The sequence below is a fragment of the Phoenix dactylifera genome, chromosome 3, assembly GCF_051530095.1.
Source record: "Phoenix dactylifera cultivar Ajwa chromosome 3, Ajwa_hap1_PhDact_Kaust_v1.1, whole genome shotgun sequence".
Lineage (NCBI taxonomy): Eukaryota > Viridiplantae > Streptophyta > Magnoliopsida > Arecales > Arecaceae > Phoenix > Phoenix dactylifera.
Genome location: NC_143192.1, coordinates 11,500,411 through 11,522,199, shown reverse-complemented (window position 1 = coordinate 11,522,199; position 21,789 = coordinate 11,500,411). Strand labels below are relative to the sequence as shown.

The window sequence follows — 21,789 nt, the reverse complement described above, 5'->3', positions numbered from 1 at the left end:
TGCCAAACTAACACGAATTGTCTGATTCGATGCGTATCGACCCCATCCTGGGAGGAACCAATCAGTTTGGCCTCTTGGTTCAGGAACGAGTACCGAACCGGTTCCAAAAAAAAGAAAAGAAAACGCGTGGATACGCCGTTCGTACCGTGTGGAACGCGCGTGGGCGTGAGTCGGGGACTAATGGGGGGCGCTCTCGGTCCCCAAGCCCCACACCATTGCCTTTCTTTGCTTCTTGGCTTCTAGCCGGGTTGTAATGCTGCCGTGGACCGATAGGAAGATAAATGCCAAGGGTTGCTTGTAGGAATTGGAAATAGCAGCAGATTTCTATGCCTAAGTTATTTGGAACACAACTTGGATGGATGGAAATTGAGTGCACAGTGGCTATTCATTTAGAATGAATGATGAATACAAAATACAAGTGCAAATAAATAAATCTAGTGAGGTATACAAGGTTCCCATACTAGCCCAATCTACTAAGAACTCGAAAGGAATTCCTAATAGCCCAATCTAGCAGAGGTAGACATTCCTCTAGCTAGTCTAATCTAGTGAGAACTTGATGTGGCCCTCCCTAGCCCAAGCCTTAAGGCTGATTTATACAAGTGGACTCTCCACATGTTTCTTTATAATCTGGATGGATCCCCACACTTCTGTCCTTCAAGGATATTTATAAACTGCAAGGTTGGCTGCCATTGGCTCGCGGGATCCGGCTGACCGGGCCGCGCATCTTGGAAAGCTGGGTGCGCACCCAGGCGATGTTCTTTGCAATGCTCCTCGGTCTTTTGGACCCTTGGGGTGGGATTTGGGCGGATGCCCTGCTGGTATAGTAGGTCGCTGCTACGGTGCGCCCGCGCACGGCCACGGCCACGACGCCCGCGCACGGCCAAGGCCATAGCTCGGCCAAATTCATTTGCAATGCTCCTCAGACTTTGGAATCCTCGGGGTGGGCTTTGGGCGGATGCCTTGCTGGATTAGGAGGCCACTGCTGCGGCGTGCCCGTGCAAGGCCACGACCACAAGCGCCCACGCACGGCCAAGGCCACCGAGCGGTCTGGCTTAGTTCAGACCCATTTGCAATGCCCTTTAGTACTTTGGAACCTTCGGGGTGAGCTTTGGCCGGATGCCCCGTTGGGGTAGTAGGGAAGGAATTGCTCGCTGGGGTCGGACAAGAGCGCGCGCGGCTGGATGGCTGCGCCCAAGCTTGTAGATTGTGTGCTTTGGCAAGAGCGCGCACAAGGGCGCGCACGGCTGGTCGGGTGCGCAGAAGCTTGCGAGTTGCGCGCTAGGCCGTTGCTTGGTTTGGTTGGCGGGCGCGGCTGGCTGGGCGCACGAGCACTTGTGCGCAGCGCGCACGGCCGTTGCTTCATTTGGATGGCGCGTTCGTCTGGTCGGGCGCGCTCGGTTGGCTGGGCGCACAGACACTGATGCGTAGCGCCCTTGGCCTTTGCCTTGCTCGGTTGGTGCCCATTGTGCTGATAGGGGAATTCTGGCGCGCGGGCTGGTCCTGCACGCTGCCGTTGGTGTTGTCGTTGCGCACAGGCGCTGGTCTTGGCCTGCGCATGTGGCTGTTTGCCTTTGCCCTTTTTGGCCATCTAAGGCTTGGTCAGCCTCTAGGCTCATCAAATGCCCGATCTGGTTCTTGAGTGTTGCTTGGACCTCATCTGGCTGAGTGCCATGGCTGTGTGGTTTTGGGAGGTTTCCATCTGGGGCGCGTTTTTCCACTCATGTGCGCCGGCGCGCTGCCCCGGCCTCTCTTTTTTTTCTTTTCTTTTTTTTCTCTTCTTCTCTTCTTCTTTCCGAGCTGCTCTTTTCTTCCCCTCTCCTCCTCTCTTCTCCTCTCTTTCCCCCCTTCTCCCGCGAGCAAGGGAGGTCTTCTTTCCCGCGAGGTAGTCTTCTTCGCCACGAGGTGCTCGGGAGGAAGAAAGAGGCCCGGTAGACAAAAATCCTCGCAAGAGAGGTCTTCTTCCCCCCTTCGACTGGTAGTCTTCTCCTCTTGCTCTTCTTCTTCCTCTTTGTTCCTCTTCTTTCCTCTTCTTCCTCTTCTTCTTTCCTGCGAGTACCGGTGTGAACCAGTGCGGTTCCCACCGGTACAAGGTTCGCACCGGTACCGGGCTTGTACCGGTGGGAACTGCACTGGTTCGTACCGATACGGGCAAGGAACTGTTCGGTTCCGACCCCATGAATTCTATGGCTGCACTGTACCGGTGCTGGCCAGTACCGTTACGGTACAGGCTGAACCGGTCGGTTCAGCAGACCTTGGTTAGGACCGTGGTGCGGATGGAAGGTGACAGTGAAGAAGGCTTGAAGAGAATAAATAAATATTGGTTATTGCTATCAATCAGAGGGTAAGCCTTGGCGCAATGATAAGGTTGCTCCATTATGACCTAGGTGTTATATATTAGAAACAGGGAAATTGCCTCTTGACATATTGGGGTAAGGTTGTATATATCTGACCCTCCTTAGACCTTACAGCGGCAGGAGCCTCGTGTACTATGTTGCTCTTTATTGTTATCTATCAAAAATATTAATACAAAGGAATTAGAAGATTGCAACATAAGGGTTGTTTGTCTAGGGAATGTTCAGCTTAATTATTCTACAGATTTGTTTTTTGTTCTTTGATGATATTAATCGCCGAAATCTTCTACCATTTCAGGTTATATTGCATACAATTTTGTCATAGGAGCTTATTCATACTGGGGGCCCAAGGCTGGTTATGATATCTACCATATGGTAACCTTCTACATTTGAGTGTGATGGTTCTATTGCATGTTACTAAATCAGTAAATCCTATGTTTGTTCAAATATCTACAATTCTATAATCATTACAAACTTTTAGTTGCAAGTACGCAAACCAGAGCAACATTTCCAGCAACTATTGGTATACTTTTACTTGCTATTCCCATTTCTTTCATCTTAGTTTGCAGCTCAGATACTGAGTATTGTTTCCTTCTTGTCATAAACCTCAACCAAATAATTTCTGGCCAGCCACTTCCAGGATTTCCTGCTTCCTTATGTGCCGATGTTGCCAAATCTATATCAAGCCGATAATTAGGGTTTAAAAACTGTATTTGCTGCCAAATCATAAATAACGTTTGATGACATATTTCGTGATTGCTTTGTCCAGCATCTGGGCTTTCCTTCTTTTCCCTTGACTTTTATTTGGCTTCTTTATGCTTAGATCTGATGTGTGCCTTTTGAAAGCATTACTGCGGATAGGTTTTACATATCATCATGAAAAGGAAACAGTATTATAATTAATTTAGAAATACATGAGTTACCTTTACAAAAACAATTATGATGCTTTAAGTATATTCCATGTCTACATATCCTTGTTTAATGCAAGGAGATGCAAAATGTATAGGAGATTGAAGATAGTTATGCTTTTACAACTAGCGCATATTTAAGCAGGGGAGAGTAGTTGCTAAAAATAAAACTAGCTTGTGGACTTTTCCTACTGAATTGTCATCTTTTTTGTAATCATTATACCAGTCCTTCAGAGAAGGCCAAGATGATATTTAGCAGAATTTTAATTTGCCAGCCTCGAACTAACAATCATTTTTATACCTAATTATGTCGCCACTCTGAAGAAACTATCCACCAAAACCCAAAATCGGACGCTTCAGCTATATGATTATTAAATGAATATGCTAACCTCCACATGACCAAATCCATTCTTCAAAAAAATCATATTATTCTTCAAAAACTGAGTCTGAAAAAATCTTTTTGTGTGAGCATTTCTTTAAGTAATGAATAATTTTATTGCATGAACCAATACACTGCTTTACTAATTGTTTGTTGGATTAAAGACCTTGCTGCTGCCTTTCATTACTTTATTTTCTTTTCTGGTCAGAGCAATGCAGATTTGACATTTGGAGGTGTCACAATAATATGTGGAATCTTTGGAACTTTAGCTGGTGGTTATATTCTCGATTGGATGAACTCTACAATCTCTAATGCTTTCAAGGTAGTGATTCTAATACAAGGCATCAATTTGGTTGTTTTTAGATCATTCGTGGCATGAACTGGCTTTCAATCATGCATTTTTTCATGTGTCAAATGCTTATTTACACATAAGAAAGCTTGATATGTCGACATTGATAAGTTATTTGTCTTGTATTTAGAATGCAATCAGTCTATAATGATATTCTTGCACAATATTGTGTTACAATGATTTCTCACATAATATGAACTTATAAAAATAGTTCATCTGTATGCATGTTTGCTGCAGTTAAGCTGAACTAGTTCTATTTATTGCTAATAAGTTCTGCTGCTAAGAATCATGAAAGCTATATTAGGAGGAAGCATGTGGAAGGAAAGATGTAAAAGAAACCATTGTTTTGTTGTGAAGTTGTGTACAAAATGAATATAAAAATATTTTCTGAAAAGAAGCTCTTTGAAAGAAGGAAAAGCTTACATAAAAGGAATCATTTCCGTGATTGTTACATTTTCTTGTGGCCAAAGTCCTTTAAGAATATTCTCTACCATGTTCCATGTATTCAATATGCATGTAGTAGATGTGTCCTCAATGAGAAGAGCTAGTTTGGTGTTTGTTTTTCATTTTATGTTTCGTGCATGCATGCATCTTTAGGGGGTGTGTTGGTGGTGGTGATTAATGAGTAAGCTAGTTGAGAGGCAGGTCAAGCACATAAGATTTGTGGATAATAAGAAAATTTCAATTTATTGTCTCCCCTAATGATTAAAATTCAAGGAACGCCGAACTGACCTTAGTCTTGTATCGAACCGAACCAACACTAGCTCGAGATGGTTCAGCAGTTTGGGTCGATTCATTTATAAAATCCTCTTAACAAGGTCCGTCGTATCGGTACCGGTCGGCGTACCGGTGGTGGCCTGGACCGGTACTACCGGTTTCATACCGGTCCCGTACCGGTCCGTACTGGTCCTATACCAGTTCTCCAATGATAAGCTACCGACACTGGTCCCAAGCCGGACCGGTACGTATCGGCCGGTACGGCAGACCATGCCTCTTAACAATATTTGGTGAAAGGTTCAAGAGATTTCGATCTCTCTTGCTTGTGCTCTATCTCCCCCCACTCTGACATTAATCAGCGCCTCTCTCCCCTCTTCAACAATGGCCGACGCTGCCCGGTAAACCCTCATCTTTTGCTCTCTCTCTCTCAAAAAAGGTTCCCTCACCGCTCTCTATCCCCTCTTCAACGCTAAACAGCCTCTTTCTCCTCTTCAATGCCAATTAATGCCTAGGTAAGCCACTCCGCCTCTCTCCCTCTTCTCGTCCCCCCCTCTCTCTCTCTCTTCCCCTCTCTCCCTCCTACCATCTCATTGCAACTCTCCCCCTTCCTCTACCTAATTTGGTATGCTCAAGCATAGTAGGGTATGGACCTGTACTATACCGAACCGATCACTAGCTACTAACCTTCCTCTACCTAACCCACCACTTGTCTGACAAATCTTGGATTAAATACTCTCATTTTTGTCTCTCTATGTGCACATGAATGTTGTTGTTTAACTTCTTGAAGTGTGGTGTTGTTTGGATATCTTGTAGCATGCTTGTAGGGGACAAGCTTAGGCTTTGATGGTGGAAGGTTAGATCATGTCCTATAAATCACCTTCACCCCTTTCTATGGGCGAAAAAGCTCGAAAGCAAGTTTGGACTTATTTGGTCAAATGTTTTGATTCAAGGTTCATGGTGTTGTCTGGGTTCTTTGTGGAATGACACATGCATCCCTACATTCGGGATGGTGGATGATCCGTCATGGTCCTTGTCCCATCATTGTCCTGTCCTGACACTCGGGATGGTGGGATGCCCTGCTGTCCCATCAAGACTTAAATGCTTTATTTTCATTTGTCTTCTTTTGTAGGTTATGAGAAACTAAGAGGCTTGCTTGTGATGAAGCTAGTGAATGTTGTGATGCTAGCAACTTGGTTTCATTAAGCTTAACAAGGAAGTCGTAATGTGAAAGCGTCACTTGTTTCATGCGACGCACCACAACCTAACCCAATTGTGATTAAAAGTAGGAAAAAGTTAGCAAGGTCATCATTTATAATCTGTGCGTCATAATTTGACATGGTTGTGGTGACAAATGAGCAAGAATTGGCTAGGTCATTTGTCATTGCCTGTAAGTGGCACACAATAATGTAGCTTGTTTCTATTTTGACAAATATGCAACGGTTGTTCAGGTTTTCTAGAAGTAATGTGGCAAAATTCTGTGTAGTTGTAGTAGTAGTCTGGCAAGCAATCACATCGAATAAGGAAAAGCATGCAAATTGCAAAAGAAATTAATTATGCAAAAGAAGAGGGGTAGATCTGTTTCTTGGAATCTTAGAACTTTGACCGGAAAGAGTAGACAACTATTGTATATAATAACACATAATATTGCTTATTTATGAGAAACTAAATAGAAAGGGATATTGGCGAGAGTTGCAACTTTAAAAAGGAAAGGATAATAGTAGAAAGAGAGTTGGAATACTGCTGTATGAAGAAATGATAGATAAAATAGTAGATGTAAGAAGAATAAGTGATAAGCTAAACAGCTATTAAATTATATTATATAAGGAGATTATTAATGTTGTTAATATTTATGCACCTGCAAATGCTTCGAGGAGAGGATTAAAAGGCAATTTCAGAAGGAGATTGATGGACTAATGCAAGGTATTCTAAGGTGTTGGCTTCAATTGATATGTAGGGAAGATAGTGGATATGGTTTTGGTGATAGCAATCTAATGGGAGATTCCATTATTGATTTTGCAGTGGCTTTTGAGATAGTGATTGCAAATATATATGTAAGGAAGAGATGAACATATAATAACCTTTAAGAATGGATCAGTTTTTTCATAAATAAATTATTTTTAAACAATGAATAGAGAGATTGACATGCAAAGATTGTAAAGTTGTGGTAGGGAAGAGTTGACCACACAATGCAGGGTAGTAGTCTTAGATGTATATAGGAAGTTAACAGAAAAGAAACAAAATTGAGAAGTATCTAATGATAAGATGCCGAAATTTAAAAGAAGAAACTATTGCATTTCCAGGGATAAACTATTAAAGCAGGGGAACCAGTACTTAAGAACTGAACCAAGTTGAAGACCAAATGATTGATTGTATAAAAGAGTAAATAGAGATGTCCCAGGGGGAGGGGGGTCACAGGGCCGAAGATATACACAAATAAAGTGTATGGTTGAATAATGAGTTACAAGGGACAATTAACTAAAGAGCATTTGATTTAAACAATGGCAGATGTAGGGTAATTCGAAAGACATAGAAGACTAAGATTGATGCAAAAGTAATAATAAATATGGCTAAGTATATAGCACATGCTAAACTGTAGGATGCTTGGGTTCAAAAGAATGGGAGAATAAAGCTTGTAAAACAGCTAAAGTAAGAAAAAAACTAAAATATTGATCAAGTTAGATACAGTAAGAATGAGGATAATAGGATAGCTAGAAGGTGAAGAAATTAAAGAAAGATGGAGGTGCTATTTTCAGAATTTTAAATTATGATTTTACTAGAGATATTTTTTTTAATAAGATAAATTAATGAGTTGTCTGGATTTTCTTTTTACAACTCATAAAACTAGGATAGGGATTAATTTGAAAAGGTAAGGCATTAGTGCTAGATGAAATAATTATTGAGATTTAGAAAGTCATGGGTGATCTTAGATTAATTTGGCTTACTAATTCAATGAAATTTTGTGAACCAAGATAATGCTAGATTAGACTAGAAGTATTTTATTGCCTATTTATGAGACTGAAGATGATGTACAGAAGTTATAGGAAAGTAAATTTGTGAGGCTCTATGATGTAATGAGAAAGAGTAGTTGAACAAAATCTTAGAGAATCAATTTGAATTTATGCCTAAAATGTCAATAATAGAGGTTATATTCTTTCTTAGACAATTGGTAAGAAAATATAAGGAAAAGGGAAAAAATCTACATGTGGTCTAAATTGACTTGGAGTTTGCTTGTGATAGGGTGCCAGGAAAGGTAACTTGATGGGCTTCAAGAAGGAAGTGTGTCCATGATTGAGCCATTGAAATCATTAAAGATATGTCATATGTGTGTTGGAGTTTTGTCGAGTGTTTGGTGTCATTCTGGTATAACAAATGGATTCCCAGTAACAAAAAATCCATAATATGTTTGCATGAAGGATCAATGCTAGTCTATATCTTTTTACAACATTTATAGATGAACTTATGGCCAAATTCTAGGAAGAGATGCCTTGGTATATGCTATTCATAGTTGATATACTAGTGGTTGATGAGAAAAGTAGATCGAATTCAAAATTATATTTGTAGAAGAAAGCATTAGAGGACAATTACTTAAAAATCAGCAAAGAAAAATCAAATTATATGTTATGTAATTTTACTAAATATAGAAATGAAGATGAGGTTGCAATTAAGATTGATGGAAAAGAGATACCGCAAATTGATAGGTTTCATTGTTTAGGACCTATTGCAAAAAAAAAACAATTGATGGATAGATAAAGATATGTTACTGGATTAAAGTTGATTGGATGAATTGGCAAGGTGCTTCTGGGGTATTATGTGATTGATGCATACCTTAGAAACTTATGGAAAATTTTCATATAGAACAATAATAAAGCCTAAAATGTTATATGGCTTTGAATGTTGGCAATAAAGAAGGTTTAGGAAACAAGTTTAGCGTCTATGAAAATGTTAAGATGGATGTATTATAAAACTACAAAGGATAGATTGAGAAATGAGTCTATTAGAATAGTTGTTGGAGTTGTATTAATTAAGTACAAAGTGATGGAGAACGATTGAGATGGCATATGCATGTACAATAAAGATCTAAGATTTTGAGGAAGCTCTAGTAAAAAGGATACTTTAATTTTTGTTGAAGGATGTAGGAATAGGGGACAACCTAAGATGACATGGATAATGGTTGTGAAAAAGATATGGTAATGCTTGAAGGTATATAAGAGGTGGCTAAGGATTCATCTAATGATATGGCCTAGTATGTCCCACTAGTACTGTACTGTTCTAACAAGAAAACAATACCTAGTATGTCCCTGGTACATGGTTGCTTATGAACCAAGATGTAACAACTGGCCCCGGTTGGTAGTAGGCAGGATGGACAATGATGATTATGTTTCAACTCTTGGGATGGCTTGGTGTTCTGGTGTGTGTGTGTATATATATATCCTCTTTATTCATGTTGTTGGTGGTTGTTTCAATCGATCCTGATAAATTTTGACCATCCGGTACCATAACAAACAAGGACCAAACCAAGATGGGTATTGGTGCCGAGACTTTAATTCTTGGGTGTGGCCATTCTTGGCAGATGAGAATCCATAAGGCCGACCTAAAAAAATTGGGATAAGGCTTGATTATTATGGTCATGGTTATGAGGATATGGTAAAATATGTCGAGTCATGGTTTCGGGTTAACAATACCAGAGAAGAAACAAAGTAATACTTCCTATTGCTTTGACAAAATATATACAGGCTATTCAGTGCAATGTTCTTCATGGAGATAAGTTTGAAATTTTGGAATTTGATAGAACATTACCTTTAATAAGGGTCTTTCTGCATCTTTTTGGCTGCAACATATCGAGAATACTAAGTTTAAGGAAGAGCTAATTTGCTTCCATCTATTTGTAAATCTGATGTTGCTTTGATTCATGTGTTATTCACAAGTAAATTCATATTATGGTTGGTTGGGAGGTGTATTGGCATTCAGTTCAAAGTCCTTGCATATGCTACTGGAGGATGAGATTGTTAAGTAGTCATTTAAATGCATTTGGGATCCATATGTATTGAATTGTAAGCATGACTCATGCATTAATAGGAGATTGATGAATGAGATACAAGCATAAAATGCAAGGTTTGCTGTGCCAAAACCGGGGCCCGGATTGGTTGCCCGGCGTCATGGGTTGGTACGCCCTTGTTGCCGGGCCCATACCGACACAGTAGAGGAGGCGGGGGAGAGGGAGAACGGGAGGAGAAAAAGAGAGAGATAAGGGGGAGAGAGGAGGGCGACGGAGGCCGGCGAACCGTGCGGAGGACCGCGGAGGCCGGCGAGTGGAGGAGGGACCCTCTCTTTTTCTTCCTCTCCCTCTCCCTCCTTCCTCTACTCGCTCTCTTTTTTCCTCTCTTTCCTTCTCCTCCTTCTCCCCCTCTGACAGCTTTTCGTTTCGATTGCCAGAACTATCACGGTTCGCAGCTGGTATGCCTCAGTACTCTCCGAACCGTCCGGTTCGGGACGGTTCCATCGACCCTGATAAAATGAATATGAGTTGTACAATATGAAATGCCTGAATAAAGAAAGACAGTCATTTCAGATTTATAAGGATTTAACTTGATGGTTTCAGTTGGATAATCACTTATTCACCAACCAATTTTCTTCTTTTGTTCTCCTGAGAACAGCTGTAGAACATAATTATGGAGAGTATTTGTTTAGTAGTTTCAATTAGGGAAAAAGGTCTAATTGTTGGTAAAATTAAAAAGTTGAAAAAGATTCTCCAAAACTGCAAGATATATATGCCTTTTGTTTTGAAGCAGCCTCCTTGATGAAATGGAGATTTTGTGACAGAAAATCCTCCTTGTGATGGTTCTTGTTTGTCACTATTTCTTAATTTTATGATTTTTTTTGCTTGAGGCACCTTCTCTCTTGGCATCATCTTTTCTACATATTTTTGATTATTGTGAATTTGCAGATCAAAATAGCTCTGTAGAAATGAATATGGTTCGACAGTAGCTTTTCATTGAGTCATCCACCAACTTGAACTCAAATTAACTTTTGGTATAGTGTGGAAGGTTCATTAATGACCCAAAAAGTCATTGGATTTGAACTGGGTAGAAGTCCAAAGTCCATGACAATAGCTATGAAATGAATGCAAAGTCCAAAGTCCAAAGTCCATTTCATAGCTGTTGTCATTAATAACTGCTCTGGTCTTTTGTTCAGCGATCTTTAAATTTTCTCTAGTAATTATGCATAAATCAGATAGCAAAGCAACATGCTTTGGATGGGTTCAGTGAAATGCTTCATATATATGAGTTTAGTTTTTAGACCCTCTTATAATTGGTGAATTACTCAGATTAACTTACTTTAGATTCACATTCTTATACTATTGCCAACATTTAGGACATTCATCACTCTAGTGCTTCATCATGTGTGGTGTTCTTATGGTAAAAAATCATGATCTGCCTAATGGCTGACAGATTTTATTGCACATCAATCGCAATGTAGTTATTAAAACTTGTGAGTATGCAGAGACCATTTTCAACAAAGCTGCTGATTGTCAAAAGTTTCTTGGTGCATGTAGCATTGGAGGGTCCACACTAAGTGACCTCCTGATTACTACACATTTCTCATCAATTTATATGTAACTTGTCAAAGATTTCTATCTAAGTGCAAAAGTTAGACTTATGTAATAGTTTATATCTTGTATTATGCAAAATCTTTGTTTAAAATTACTATGCTTACTTGAAATTCTTAATTCTTTAGTTACTTCATATATTTTACCATGGCAAATTGAACTTTTTTTGTAGCTTCTTTCTGGAGCAACTTTTTTGGGGGCTGCATTTTGTTTCGGTGCTTTCTGCTTCAAAAGCCTCTACGGTTTCCTAGCATTGTTTTCGGTTGGGGAACTTCTAGTTTTTGCAACACAGGTATAGTTGTATGGCAAACAGAATTTGCCTTAGATCAACTTTCAAAATGTCCATTTCTTAACAAAACAAGTCTTGTATCAGCAAGTATATGTTGTGTGCACTTCATCATGTAAAGTGTAAACACTAGAATAAAGTTTCTCTCTCAGCTGTTGAGATGTCACAATTATCAACATTGACTCACTTCAGTATGTGATCCACATAAGAACCATTGATGCAAGTCTATTACTTGGAATTTTGCACTTTGTACATTCTACTTAAACCTTCTAATAGAGGGCATGCCGTCTCCTTTTTAATATGAAATACATGCAATATGTAATGGAGTATTTTGCTGAATTTTCATCTGAAATAGTAGTAGAACAAAAATCCTTATTAGGGAGAATTAAATAATGACAAATCTGAAAATGTAAGGAGAGTTGTGCTAATATTGGATTTGGACGAGGCAGTGTTTAGTATATGAAGGGGAAGTACTTGTGAAAAATTTGACCTTTCTAGTTAAGAGTTCCATATTTAAAAGGCCTCTATCTCCCGTTGTAAACCCTGATGGTCTCTTGGAAGTTGTCCTGGCTTAAGATTGTTTTTTCTTTCCCTTTATCAAAATAAAAATGCAAAGATATCAACCAACCCTCATCTATACATCAGCTAATCAGCAATAGTGGCTGTAACATTTGGATTGTTACTTGAGTGGTTCACAACAAGCAGCTTTATCCAAAGGAATCCATAAAAAAGAGACCATGGTTAGTCTACCTAGACATGTCCTTAAGAAGCCTCCCAAACAGCAATTAAATAATCTTTTTTTCCCAAGAGTATACCATCTCCTGGCTACCCTCATTATTATGGCCAATTGGCCATTAACACCAATTCCTGGTAAGGGACTTTTTACCTGGATGAAAGTGTTGGGAGCACTTATCCGTCTGAAAAATTGTAATTGAAGACATGAAACTTTTATTAAATGCTTTATCTTGTAATGTGGATCTGAGGATGTTCTGGGCAAATGTGATATGTTTTTATGTTATTCATCATACTATGCCAAGCAGTAGATCTTAATAGCTTCAATATTTTTTGTACTATTATGTATATATGAAACCTAGGTGCTTCCACAGCCTAATTATTTTGAGTGTGTTTCCGTGCTTTGGCACAAACTCCAAATTCTGGCTACTGAGACCATGCACTAGATGATGAAGTGAATTATGGTATCTTGTTTAATTCAATTTGATGAATCGCGTGCTTGAAAATGCTGCCTAGAATGCAACAATTTGTCTACCAGAACAATTTTGGGAGCCCAAAGGGGGATGATACTAGCTAGATTTTCCTTGAACTTTATGAACCATGTTTATATGCATGCAGACTATTGTTGGTCTATGGCTGTGCTTATGAGCTTGAAAACCAAATTTAAGACCTTGATGGCACAACGGTTCAGAATCGTGGATGGAGTAATTGTTATTGATATCACCACAACTAGTATGAGCATTTGATATGATCATAATTGCAATAAGCTAGTCATATGAAAGGTATGTAGTGCCACATGTTGGTGCCATGCAAGCCAAGCACTTGTTATTTTGTATGTTATGCGGTGCCTTGGTACTCATTATCATGCAGTTGTGCCACATGTCAGTCAGGCCTGGCATGGTATGTGTTGTTCCATGCCAACCAGCACAGTCTGCACTTTAATCATTAGTCATGTGTTTTATATTTTAATTTGTTTATAAACTTAGGGTTGAGTAGTCAGTCTTACATCTGCAACATGGAAATTCAGAATGTGGCAGTTAATGTCTATGTAGCACTCGCCATATTGGCGCATATTAGCTTAGCTGCGCTCAATAGGCCCAAGAACACGCTCATTCTTCAGCCGTAGAGAGTAACTGGTAATGCATGTCTGGTATTCAGATTGTATCTAGTATTTATGTGACGATCTGAATGTCAGAATGTCCATGTTATGAGATAAAACAAGTGATAGAATTGCAGTACTTTGAAATTCATGCTTCTTAGGCTGTTCTTATTTACTTATGCATACATAAGAACCAAAAAATTTATTTTAATTGTAATATATATGCACTACTATTTTGTGCCCTGTTTATTCTTACTGATATATAAAATTGAGCTCTTTGTTCAAGGCTAGCTTACCATTTATAGATTTTCCATGATATCTTGCCCTGTAGAAGGTCACTAAAGTGCTATCATTAATTTAGAAAGTCTGTTACTGCTATATTGCAAATTCTGTTTTATATGGTTTTTGTATACTTTTGCAGGGTCCAGTAAATTATGTATGTCTTCACTGTGTTAAACCTAGCTTGAGACCGCTATCAATGGCTATGTCCACCGTTTCTATCCACATATTTGGTGATGTACCATCTTCACCCTTAGTTGGGTTGTTACAGGTTTGTCATAGCACTTTGGTTGCTCTGATTCATCAAATTAAATTTATGACTGTGGTAGCAAGGTTATTCATTGCTAATACTGGGTTTATTGTCTCAACTTATCTGGACTGAATTTCTGATATATACTTATGGAAATTCCGGCAAAACCAACTATAGTTTCAATTTGAAATTAAAAATAATATATTTTATGTTTAGCTTGTGCTACAACAGAGACTTATTGGAATGGTTGCAATAAGTAAAGGACTAATGCATGTAATCTATGAATATGACTTGAAGCAAAGCCAATCTTCAAACCCCTCAAATCTATTAAAATCTATAATCTGTTAGAAAAATGATACTTCATGGTAATATATGCTGACGAAATAGATGTACAAATTCATTGCATGGAAGTTTAAATATCAAGATGTTGATACCCTTCTTATGCATCTTAAAATGCATCTTGAAAATTGCATTCGGATGGACTTTTACCGCCAAATATCTTGCAGTAAATGCCTTTACTAGTTTAAGTATTGTCATATATGTCAGAATTTTTTTTTCCCTCGCATAGACACATTTACAATGTTGATGGTAGCATATAGTAAGGAGGAGCTACCAAAATTCTTTTGACAATTTAAAGATACAGACAAATTGGAGTACTCTCATTGGTTGTAGCCATATAAGAACATAAAAAATTGTTACTGTCTATTATCTTCCTTCATGCCTTGTCTATGTTAGGAAAGTAATTAGCTAGGTTGTCCACTAAGGTGATATAATTCATTAAAAAAAGTAGTTGGTCTTAGTCTCCCGATACTCTACAACATCCATGCATTAACAGGATGAATCTTGATCCATGAGTATGCATTAGATGAAGGGGAACACCAAGGTTTTAGAATCCATCAAAACGGGACAATACGATCGGTACCATATTGTTCTGATGGAAAACCAACAGCTATACAGGCCTCAGGATGTCAAAATGCTTGGACCTATATATACCAACTGTATTTGTTCGGTATAGACAATACTATATTGGTTGCTTTTTGCCATTCTGGTATTGTAATGATATCGTACCATTTCGATGAAAAACCCATACCAGAACTTAAAATCCTGGGCGATTGTCTTTTTGTTCTATTACACATAGCATAAATCTTATGACTTGTAATCTTTGAAAATCAACATCAAGTTTTAGTACAATCACTTTACATACTCCAATTACATGCTCCAATCTCATGTAACTAGTGGCAGCACAAATAGACCCAACCTAAAAAACAACTTGACCCAACCCTTATTTGGGTCAGGTTTGGGTCAAGGATCTTTTATTTACGGTCGGGTATGGGTCAAATTTTCTAACCAAACTATAAATGGGGTGGGTGTGGGTCAGAGCTTTGACTTGACTCGGATCATGAGGATAGAATTCTATTTGGGTTAAAACAAATTAGGTTGGGTAGAGCCATAATTTTGGATAAATTTTTTTGATGTGGTTAGTTATTTTCTAAATTACTAGTTCTTTAAATCATTTTGAAAATCAGTCAGAGCATTGTAACAGTTGGATTTCTTAGGTTAGGTTAGGTTTATTAGGGATCGAATCTTGCAAAAGAGATTAGATTAGGGTCAAACAAGTGACCTGAAATGACCTGTGGTTGAGTATGGGTTGAGTGGTCTTGACCCAATATCAGGTTGGGTCAGGAATGGGTCAAGGTTTTGTATGTTGTTATCCTTACTTGTCCTGACCAAAACTACCAATACTTGAGTTGAACCCTCAAGAAATTTCGTCACAGTTGGATTGTCTTTGCTGTTAGCTGGATTTATCGGGCTTATCATATGACTTATTTTTGCTTCTTTCTCTATAATGCACTGCCAAAGAAAAAAAATCTGATAATATGAATGTGTAAAATACAGAGCTCTTGGATGATGTAAACCAAGTTTGCAGAAACTAGAGCTTTTAGGATAGATTGATGACCATGGTTGAAGGATATTTAGGTCATCACATGGACTGAAGGTGGTCTATTGGACATACCAGATGTTGGAATGGACTTGTTAGCTATGGGGGAGGTGAGGAGGTGGATTGAGTTGTATTCTAGTTTGTTTTCCTACATAAATAAATAATCTTATTTTCTTTTTTGATATTATTGGCTCATTTACCTCTAGATTCCCTTAGAATGGATTTATTTTTCCTCTTTTTTAATTTTAGTGATACACTTTCATTTCTCTATTGGTGACAGTGTCTGAAGTATTTTTTCGCTTACACAAGTTTATATTGGCTTGGATGATGATGCAGGACTATGTCCAGAACTGGAGAGAAAGTGCTCTTATACTAACATCTGTTCTTTTCATTGCAGCTGTAATATGGTGTATAGGTATGTTTCGTTCAGTGAACTTCAAAATTATTTCTTTTCAATATATATGTCAACAGGTGCACCGATGGCTTGATCAGCCAGTTTTGTTCTGATATACAGACTATTATATGCCTTCTATTGTGAATCCTAATTGTCACCTGTGAGGAAAAAAATGTAGTAGTTGGTATAAGTTTAGTGATGGTGCAGGTTCATGAATCTGTGTAGTATGAGTGCCGAAAGTATAAGGTCTGGCATTGAGTCTCCGCATGTTTTTTTCAGTCACAAATATCTGACTGTCAAGTTTCAGCATAAGCTACATTATGCTTAATCCATTGGCCTTAAGAGCATGTTTCTTCATTAGTTTTTATCAAGAGATGTAGCTTTCATCAAGACAACCTTTATTATACTCTTTCTGAAAGCTATCAGACAGTTTTCTGCAGCCTTATTATCCTCGGTGAACCTTATACCATGTTTTGTTGCATAAATCCATATTTCCAATTCATGACTGTTCTATTTTGTGTTTCTTTGGCTTCGTTTTCAACAAATTGATTGTAAAACTTTGCATTGCTTGGGCAGGTATCTTTCTTCACAGTGTGGACAGGTTTAACGAAGAAAGTGAGCATGGCATTCCTCCTGTTGAGAGATCGAACCGTAGGCCATTGCTTGATGGGAATAATGAGACATTGGAAGAATCTGCCTAGGGTCCAGAAAGTACTTTGCAAACTGGGCTACTGATGTTTTAAGCTTTGTCCTGCTGTAGATCTGTACCGAGCAATGCGACAGTGCCTAGGAGGCATGTACATGATTTTTTAGAAGGGAGGACCACTCAGAATTTTAAATTCGCTCTGGCTCTGGCTGTAAATGTATATAGCTGAATCTTTAGCTTCTGAGATTTGGAATCACTTATACAAGAGCAGAAATCCCACCCTCCTTTCTTCAGGGCAATGAGTGTATGAATTTGAATGACAACCAAATTTGGAAACATAAATTTTATTTCTATGCGAGGATTATATTTTCCAATGCATCTGCTTTTCTATTTCTTTTGTATTTTGAAGTGCAAGAGTGAATTATTTTGTTATTTGCTTGGTTGACCTGTAGTAGTTGAAGAACATGTTTTCAAGATGACAAAAATTTCTGACATGTTGTGCCTCATTGAATGGTTAAAATGTCTAAATAATCCTTGGATTTGCAAGAAGAATCTCTTTTTCAGTTGAGTGACTCATCAATAATTAATAATCTCGGTGAGTCTCTTTTCAACCTGCCTTCACCTATTGGTTAGCTATCAATTATTGGTCAGTCAGATTACTACAACTACTGTATGTTGGTGCAGGTTAAAATGTCCTGGGAAGCGAGTTAATCCTATTCTTTTCTCAGGTCATATGGTGCCAGGAAAATCATGCAAGCAGTGTTATACGTTTGTTGCACCAGATCCACTTCCCTGCAAGTTAGGTTATGCACAACGGTTGCTGCAGTTGCAGGTTGAGAGTTGAGACCTCTCGTACTAATGTGATTTTTTAAACCTTCTTTTGCAGGCTGACTGTTGTTGGCACTGGAACTGCACATGTGTTTGCATCAAGGAAGCTAGTTGTACCTGAACACTATTCTATCCAACTCAAACCCAAGCCTCCCGGCTCGAGCAAGCTCAAGCATCAGCTAAGCTGATCCAACCTGATCCTAAATTGACCCTACCCTATCAAAATCCAAGTCAATCAACTCCTCTGATTGTGCTTGATTCATTGATCAAACACTTTCCGACTTAGGGAACCCTTTCTTTGGATTATCTTATCTTCCTTAATTTAATTTATCCCAATTTGAGGATCAATCATGGCATTTGAGCTTAATTAGTCTCTAAATTTTATGCTTGCATTGAAATTAAATATTTAATGAATTTAATACAAGTTTTGGATTAGCTAAGCCGCTATTGGATTCTTTGTGTCCTCATCCCATGACCTATACCCTCTTATTATAAGTGCATCCTAAGAAGATTCTTCTCTTTGAATTAAATATAAGTTTGGATTAGCTAAGCCGCCATTGGATCTCTCGTGTCCTCACCTCAAGACCCATATCCTCTTATTATAAGTGCATCCTAAGAAGAATCTTCTCTTACTTATGGACGTGCACTATGATATAACCATTCCCATCTCCGCCCACTATAACTCTTTCTCTTCGTGGGATCACTTGCCAAGTGCCATAAGAGACTTTCACTTCATCATTTCTCCCAACTAACTTAATTCCCCTTGCTCTTCTCTTGCAATGTCGACACTCATAAATTTTTTATATACTTCCAACCTTGTATCTAATCCTAGCTTTACTAAATAACAAATTGTAAATTTTTTCTCATAACTAACTTTATCCATTTGGATACTAAATTCTGAATGCATTGGCTTAATTTTGGCGCCCATGTTTAGCCCTTTTATCCTCTTTAGAAGATTTAAATAACCCTAAATTCTCCCCAAAACTTAATATATTTACATCAATGCCATCATTAACCTATACCACTGGATACCCTCCACCTCACCTATTTTTTTGAGGAAGGAAAGATCCGATCAAATTTCTCCACCTAGCTTATATCCCCATCCTTAGATTAAACTCCCTCCCCTAATCCTAGCCCTTTCTTCTCTCCTATAATATTAGCTTTTCGAAGAAACACAACTAAACAAATGTATCCTCATTAAATCTCTACTATCTACCTCTTCAATCATCTCTCGTTCTCCTTAGTTAATAGGATCTTACCATCTCAAATTCAAATATTGCCTTCAAACCAAACCCTCTCCTCTTTATGCAATTCTAGCCCTCCTAATTTATTATAATCATTAAATCACTCTAGGTTTTGTTAAGTATATTTGTTGTGCTTGGCCTTAGAGTTGGGCAACTGGACGGGTTAAGATTAATAGGATTGCAAGGATCTAGTATAATAGGTAATATATGATCGAGCATATTCGGGTAGCTAGGCTTAGATCAGATTGTCTATGATCAGGTTTGTCCAGGTATAATCAGGTGTGTTTGGCTAGAATTGGGTATGATCGAGTAGGATTAAGTAGCTAGGATTAGGATCGGGTGTAATCAAGTAGGATCGGTTTGATTGAGTAGGATTGGGTATGATGCAACCTAGTAAAGAAGTTATTTGATCTTATTATAGCTGAAGCATGTCTATAACTAGATATTATATTATTATTGTCACCGAATCGCTTGTTGCTAATAACTTTAGGAGCTTTGGTTGGCCCGCAACCTTGAAGGATTTGAGATGAAAAACACTTCTCTAGTAGTCATCACTTAATTGGTGCCTTCTCTTTTTAGTAAGTGTTTGGGCTTTATTTACTATCTTTATGTCTCAAAAGGCTAGTGCCTGGGATTCTTCCTTAAGAGTTCTTCTTTTAACCTACCCTACATTACTCAGGAACCCTCTTAAACTAGGCTTTGGGAAGATAATTTTTGATGGTTTTGCTCAACAAACTTCTACAGGCATTAGTTTCATTACCCATGATGAAAGTTGGAGGTTTCTAATGACCGGAGGAAACGCTCTTTCTGATCCTTGTTACTAAATTTCATATCTACTCTTGAGCGTGTGCTACTATTACTCCCATAGCCCAAAGAAGATTTGGCTTGTGGGTTATTTGAGTCATTTTTTGGATGCGGGGAGTTGGACACTTAGGTGACCCTTAAATTCATGATAACCAGCCAACCTAGTTGCGAACTTGGGAGCTCCTTATCCATTTAGCTATCTAATGCAGATACCATAGGCATAAGCTTCCTTAAAATGTAATTCGGGAGGAAAAAGATGAGAAAATCCAGAAGTATTATGTGCTAGAAATTGCATAGGCAACTTGCCTTAATTATAAATCAATATTTAATTACTTTTGGTTATAAAATGTCACTATTTATTTTCTCCAATCTAATATAAGCCTATCATATATGAATGTAAACAATATTCAAAGACTTAATATTTATAAGATGTAAATTGTATTTATATGTCTTTACTATACTCTACATAGAGAGCTTTATCTCTTATGCAAAGGTCCAGTTAATACTAAAATCTTTATCGATAAACTAGTATATATAAATCAACCATCTATCTCAAATACTCTATTTATCTCAAGCAATTGATCGGGTTTTGTTTCTGCCTTATTTGGTTTTCTCTTGCAAATTACTTTTATGAAAAAATATCAAAGTTTTTGTGGTTTAGACATATATATATATATATATATATATATATATATATATATATATATATATATATATATATATATATATATATATATATATATATATATATATATACAACACACTTCACCTAATTGACCATATACATCTTAATTGATTCGACATGCTTGATACTCACATCAACATAAAATTATGTTTTCTTCAAAAGCACTAGTATGACATCTAAATTTAATATATGTTGTCAATTTGCCTACTTGATTAAACACAAATCTCTATTATTAATAGTTTATAACAAAAATATGCATAGAAAATATTTTAAAGGTTTTAGATAAATTTCTATGGAAAAATAGAAAGATCCATGAATACAAAGACAAATTGAAAGTGTTTTTAAATAATAAAATAATACAATATAAGTATGTCAATGGATATGCTGACAATTTATGAATGTCCCATCAATTAAATTTTTATAATAATTTATACATCTTTGTGATAATGGGTTTTTTTTTAGGTTGCACTTGGTAGAGAATATCTCCAAAAAGAGAGAATATTCCCAAAACGGGAAAATATCCTGCCCGACACTCTAAAAGTTTTCTACAGTAAGCATATTTAGATAAGAGCAAAGAGTAAGAGATAAAAAAAATAATTCTATTTTGTTACCTTAGATGGAAAAACTTATTCCCTTCAAAAGTGAGAGGGTAAATTTGTCACTATGGTAAAATTTAAATCATCGGAAAAATTGATGTATTGTATTCCTCACACTTATCGTACAATCCAAAAACCTAAGTGAGACTTATTATATAGAATAATCTATTCCTTTTATAGTCAATACTACCGGGATAGAATAGGAGTATCTTAAAAAAATTGATCTATTAATATTCTAAAACTCAACCTAAAAGCACGTTCGTATTATCTATATGTATTTATATATTTGTACTTATACATGCATATAATAAATTATGGGCTAGATTTATGCTTCTTAATTTCATGTAATTTGATAAAATAGTTGTTAACTATTAAGTTAGAATTAATTTTTTTTTTTAGAAGCGCCATAAGTAAATCTGTAATAAAAAATAGCATCATAATTCTTTAATAGTATGAGTGCGAACAAGTATTACAAATTGTTCCAAATATCTCTAGTGTTCATATATATGACAGGTCAAAAAATCTAAAATTTGGAGCATCTAAAAAAAACTTATCCATCTAAAACTTATCTCCTCTACCACGCACAATCTTTGAAAATTAATGCTACATTGCTCGTTGTGCTCACTGCTATATTTATTCTGCACATCGAGTCGCATGCACGGCACGCTTTTGCTTTCCAGGGTTTGTGGTTTTTTT

The 21,789-nt window shown here is 37.5% G+C and overlaps 1 protein-coding gene across 1 annotated transcript in view; it reads left to right on the top strand.

Moving 5' to 3' along the window:
• The window catches only part of LOC103705201 (Major facilitator superfamily protein), a 50,533-nt gene extending 33,223 nt beyond the window's left edge, over nucleotides 1-17,310 (top strand). The window contains exons 11-16 of the mRNA XM_008788838.6: nucleotides 2,650-2,726; nucleotides 3,847-3,960; nucleotides 11,484-11,603; nucleotides 13,850-13,978; nucleotides 16,233-16,311; nucleotides 16,867-17,310. Coding sequence (XP_008787060.4) covers nucleotides 2,650-2,726; nucleotides 3,847-3,960; nucleotides 11,484-11,603; nucleotides 13,850-13,978; nucleotides 16,233-16,311; nucleotides 16,867-16,991 — 644 coding nt within the window. The 3' untranslated portion in view covers nucleotides 16,992-17,310. The remainder of the gene's footprint in view (nucleotides 1-2,649; nucleotides 2,727-3,846; nucleotides 3,961-11,483; nucleotides 11,604-13,849; nucleotides 13,979-16,232; nucleotides 16,312-16,866) is intronic.
• Nucleotides 17,311-21,789: the final 4,479 nt, after the last annotated feature.